The 6,000-nt window shown below is 34.5% G+C and overlaps 1 protein-coding gene across 1 annotated transcript; it reads left to right on the forward strand.

Annotated features, from left to right (window-relative positions):
• The first annotated feature begins 1,803 nt into the window (after positions 1–1,803).
• On the forward strand, positions 1,804–3,294 carry LOC113774345 (F-box protein At5g07610-like). The gene has a single exon (XM_027318891.1). The coding sequence runs from the start codon at positions 1,804–1,806 to the stop codon at positions 3,292–3,294; it is 1,491 nt and encodes a 496-aa protein (XP_027174692.1).
• The last annotated feature ends 2,706 nt before the right edge of the window (positions 3,295–6,000 follow it).

Raw genomic sequence — 6,000 nt, forward strand, 5'->3', positions numbered from 1 at the left:
AAAATAATCTAATATTTTATAGCTATTGTATCAAATACAGTAAGATTTTATAGCATCAGAATCTGCATTTAGTGTTGATGATTGGGTGATTGATGAAACTCGTGCCAAGTTACTTCTAAATATGGTTGAAACATTAGTGACTACTGATGATTAGATTGAATTAAAGAAAAAATGAACAAGTGTTTATAAATCTTCTTATTCTATTATTTATTTGCCATCGGTCCTTAGTCAAATGACTTTTATCTCATTCACTATTTTAGTATTGGATTGCGAGACATTTACCAACATTGAGGTTTAAATAAGAAAAAGATGTGCAAAATTATATTTTTTAATAAGACTAATATTTTATATATGTTATGCTTGTTTTCTTTTTTAAAAGCTAATCCTAGTTGTCGTTATAATTTGTACAAATGTTTTCAAGGAAAAGGGAAAAGGTAAAGGCAAATAAATGAAATATTGGATGTAAATGCAGTTGAGTCTTTGAAAATATATAGAAGTAGTCAATAATAATTCTTTTTTTAAGTTCACACTATTCATTCAACTTGTTGAATGTTAATTTTATTATTTGAAAACAAAAATTAGATGGTATTTATATTTTTTATGAACTCTACATATTATAAATACATTTTTACTTTAGTATGTTCAGAAAATACCCATTGATACCTATTGGATACTCAGATTCATAAGAATTTAGGTATGGACTTACTTTTTCAGACTCAAAAAGGTATGGATTTGGATTTGGATCTAATTAAATTAAATGAGTTTGAATCTAAATTAAAGGGATCTAACCCAAACCCTACCCATCAACATGCCTAGCCTCGGCCAAGGTCATAAAGTAGCCAAATTTCCATACATCAAAAGCCTTTTTTCCCTAGGGAATTTAACTTAATATAGAGTCCATCTTGGATTCGGAGCATTTTTGAATGGAAAATTATACATTTGCGAGTGGCACGCACTTACTAGATGTGTACCCGTTCAGCAAAGATGTGTATGCGAATTTACAGCAACATTGATTTTATTAGGTACATAATCGAATCAATGTCGAATCTTTCAATTGATTAATCTTTTCTTAAATTGACGGTCTATACACTGTCAGTATTAGATGAATGATAATTATGTAAAATTTAAATTTAAAATTCAACTTTTGTACATATGTTATAAATTCAATGGTAATATTGTATGTATACTTTCAGTGTATATAAGATTGAATAATAATTATGTAAATTTAAATTTGAAATTCAATTTTTATACACATGTTATAGATCCAATGGTAATAGTGTATGTATACTTTCAGTGTATATAAGATTTATTCTTCTTGGATGAATGTCAACAAGTTTTTCTTTTTTCTTTCTTTTTTTTAAATTTTTTTTTGTAATGAGAATGTAAACCACAATTATAAGATGAATGTAACAAATCAATATCAAACTTTCAATGTAAATCGTGCTAATGGATAAGATACACATGTTTTATTGTTTTTGACATACACTAATTTTTCTACCAAAAGGAAAAAAAATTCTGAAATCGTTATTGATTTACATGATCATTACTTCTGATTGAGAAAATTTATTAAGCTTTGAGGTAAATAAAACCCCGAAAACAGGCAACGAAACGACGACGTGTTAAGGGATCTAACCCAAATCCTACCTATCAACATGCCTACCCTCGGCATGTTACTGTTTAACGACAACCAAAAGAAACGACGACGACGACGTGTTACTGTTTAACTTGTTAAGTGACGATATATATGAGAAACATACAAAACCCTCTGCTCGGTCATCAAATCGAGACTTTTCCAAAATCCCGATGGTGCCCGCTGGCTATTCCTCCGGCATCGAGGTCGCCGGCGACAGCCTGCAAAGAGCCATCCCTTCTCCAGCCGTCCCAGAAACAACTGTTACTGATCATAATGGTGTAAGAGAAGAAATGGCAAGTGCTGCAGATGGCTCCGTAGTTGGAAACCCTACGCAGCTTCTAGATGCCGAAACCCTAATCCTGTCGGAAAATTTAAATAACCAAAACCTCTCCTCCGATGACGGTAGTTCTTCAGGCGAACGAAATTTTCAGTCGTCATGGTCATCAGCTATTGTGGTTGGCAACAATCAAGATCTAATGACTCAAGTTTTACTGTTTTTGCCGGCGAAATCCCTAATGCGATTCCAATGCGTGTCCAAAGATTGGCTCTCTATCATCTCAAGCTCGAATTTCCGCCTCCTCCATTCTCGGAAGAACCCTGGTGCCGAAGTTGGGCTGTTGATGCTGCGTAAAATACAGGGGAAATCCAAGCTCTATCATGTTCCTCTTTGCAAAGAGGAGTTAAATTCAGTAGGTATGATCAGTTCTCGTTTCTCTAATTTGTTTGACGTCGAAGGAGAAATTGTGGGGATGCATAGCAGTAAGGGGTTATTTTGTATTGATTTCTTGCCTGCGAATGAAAGTAGGAGATTTTATGTCTTTAATCCTACCACGAACCAGTGTAGGCGCATTCCTTTAGTTGATACTATGGACTGGTCTAAGTTTGAAATTGTGGCGGTTAATATTTGTTTTGATCCTCTAGAATCTGAATATTATAGCCTGGTCTGTGTTTGGGAGAAAAAGCCAGGTGTGGAAGGGAGACAGAAATTCCGGTACACTGTCTATTCATCGGAAAATGGCGTCTGGAAAAACTGTGAGAGATCTAATGCTCCCGGTTGGCGGTATTCTTTCCATGATGGCGTGTTTTGGAATGGTATTCAATTTTGGTGCAATGAAATGGATGTACTGTATTATGATTTCAAGCATGATTATGGTCAACAAGTGTGGGATGATGGTCATGAGGAAACTGGGCCTGGTTATGTTCTGTATTTTGGTGAGTCTGGGGGTAATATATGGCTTATTTACTCAACTGGCTATGAGTTGGAAATCTCACAATTGGAGGTGGATATTTATCCCAATGCGAGTCACTTTGCACAATGGTTGCCAAAGTATCACATTGATCTTGGTTTTTTGTGTGCATTTGGTCCACTGTTGGTGAAGCCTCCAAATCCTCCAAAGTGTATATTCGATGTGGATTTTGGCTTTCGTATGCTTGGGAAATTTGGATTTCGTGTACGTAGTTTTGTTGTTGATGAAAGAGGGCAGAACCCAAGGCTAGTTATATCAGTGCCTGGTAAAATCATTTGCTACGATATCAAGGGTAAGACTGTTGAAGAGCTAGTTCAAATTGAACCTGCTGATCTTAATATGTTTGAACTCAATCTGACAAGTTTCACGTTCAATGGAGCCAACAAACTCGTTGAGACACTTGCCTGTGTTTAGTTAGTCTACTACTCTCTTATTAGGTGTTTTGTCATAGACTTAATATACTTATCTATTTGCCTTTCAGTTTGCTAACTGCTCAGGTTTGGAGACACTAATGCTAGCATATTATGTGATGAACACTATTACATGCAATTTGATATCCCTATTTCCAGAGAGTTCATTTTGGCTGTTGACGATTACGGTAATAGAATATTTTCAATGCTTACATGGTTGTTGGATGCATCTCTTTGGTGTATAGTAACAAATTTTTTTTTAACTAGTTTCATTTACTCAAGTTATATGATTATTTCCATTTCTCAAGTATAAGCATGCAGTAAATTTGTGGAGTAATTTAGACCTCTGAGGTAGCAACATGTTAGCATGTCAAACAATATGACAAATCTGGTGGATAATTCACTGGTAGAAAATTTAAGTTTCATATGACAGGGTAGCAAACATAACCAAGTGTACTCATTAGAGGAAAGAAGTAGAAATGCAATGAATCATATGAAAAGGCGAAAAGCATGGACATTGCTTAGTAGCATACTTGCCTGGCTGGTCACTGGTTAGTCTCACATGCTCAACTGGTCAACTGTTACTGGATGGGCATCTGTGTCTAACTGGATGCCTTAAAATTGTTCATTTGACAGAAACACAGAAGAGCCATTTCCCATTCCCAAATTTTCCAAAATTTACATCTTCTTTATGACTATTTTATATTCCTAGTCTAATTTTTTTTTTTTCAAAAAATTTCCATAACTCTTTATAGTTCATTACTCTTTTTATTTTTGGTAATTTGATTTTTTTTTTTTTTTTTGGTAAGTGGGAGGTCTCAAACTTGAGACCTCTCATTTACTCTGTCCCCCTTCATGCTACCAATCCATCCCTTCCCCCGTAATTTGATTGTCTTTGAGTGACTGAAACACGATTGCTGGTCTTGGAATTCTAGCAGGTCTTCAAAATTCTTGTTCATTACCCTCGGAGATTATAGGTGCCACAGCTCAATAAAAATTTTCAATTTGTTTTGTTCCATCTCTTTGCATTCACTTAATGCCTAGCAAAAGACTTGTAAAAGTCTCCCCGCTTAACTTATTGCTTGTTTGTCTAATTATATCTACGTGACTTTTCATCATCTCGCCGAAATTCTATATGGACATTCTAGGCAGCATTTTACAGCAAAAGTACCAGTAACCGATTAACATTAGCTGATCGAAGCGTGACTATCTATCACTGAAAGAGACCACGCCTTTAGACCAGGCAAGCTTGTTGGCGCAGGTTCTCGAACAGTTGCTCACGGCTGAAGGCGTGGTGTTTAGACATGTATCAATGCTAAGGATATAAATAGATAATTTATATTCTCACTCCCATTTTAACTTCTTGCACTTCAATTCACTCGCTAAATAGTATGTTTTCAATGAGTGTAAGAGGCTAATTTGGGAGTGCAAATATCACTTTCCTATAAATATGACAAATTATATTGAAAAGCGTACTATAAAATTTGCTACATTCTTTTTGAACTGCATACTATAAAAGCCGCTACATTCTTTCTTATTCATTCTTTATTTTGAAAATTTACATGGTTTATTGCTCATTTATGTCATTTTCTCAGAAAAAAAAAAACATATTTTTGTCTACGCAAAAAAAAAAAAAAAAAAAAGAAAGAAGAAAATACTCATATTTATTATTTACCAATGATTACCATGTTTTTAGATTTTTCAAAGGCGTAAAACCAATAACTTCCACTGCTTTAATATATTTTTTTAATTTTTTGAACACATATATAGTGTGCTTTTTCACAAATAAGCATAAAAGCAATACTGTAGTTGGTGGTGGGCTAGATTTGGGCATTACATCTTCAATCAACTCATCAAGCACCGGCAAAGCTGGGTCTTATCTGAAGTCAATTTTATGAGCGCACCAGCCTTTTCAATTTTGGGCAGACCCAATTCGTAGCTTTCTCTCAACGACCAATTGTCCATGGCCCATTACAAACAAACCATTCATTCGATTTTTTTGCATTACATCAAGTGAAAAATTATTAGTTAATCAGTGAATCTCGATTTTACGGTTTGACGCTGCAAAAATGGATGTTTAATTGTTTCTTTTCGAAGTTGAAATTAGCATGAAAGACCAAAAATCGCATGCTTAAATAATTCTCAAGAATAACATTTTCAGATATCTGTTTTAACTGTAAAAAAAAAAAAAAAAATCATTCAAATTTTCACTAGCTGTGAGTTTCTTCAGTTAGACTAAATTTTCACCATTATGGGTTAGTTGTAAATTAATTTTTTTAAAAATATTTAAGCTGAATTTGATTCCCATCAAATTGAAATATATAGATTGGAATTCCAATTGGATATTATTATTGGAATTCCAATTGGATATTATTAAGTGCAGCCAAAATACGTCAAAGATTAGGAAAAGGTGTCCAAAACGCAGTTGAAAGCAGACTTGACAAAAGCCGTCTTGTGGAAGAGCAAGAACTGTAGGCGGAAGTGAGTAACCAGTGTAAACCCCAATCTCCATAGTGTTTTTGGCATTGATCAACTTGATGAGCATGTTCAAGAACTGCCCTTCATCAGCAGGTGTAATCATAACATTCCTATTTCCATGATAACACCAATATGAACCCATTACCACCAACCCAAAGTTAATAAGAATGAGGCAATCAACTGAGACTCACCATGCTTGATGCTTAGCTGTTAATTCTCTAAGCTCTTTCAT

This window comes from Coffea eugenioides, chromosome 6 (assembly GCF_003713205.1).
Source record: "Coffea eugenioides isolate CCC68of chromosome 6, Ceug_1.0, whole genome shotgun sequence".
Taxonomy (NCBI): domain Eukaryota; kingdom Viridiplantae; phylum Streptophyta; class Magnoliopsida; order Gentianales; family Rubiaceae; genus Coffea; species Coffea eugenioides.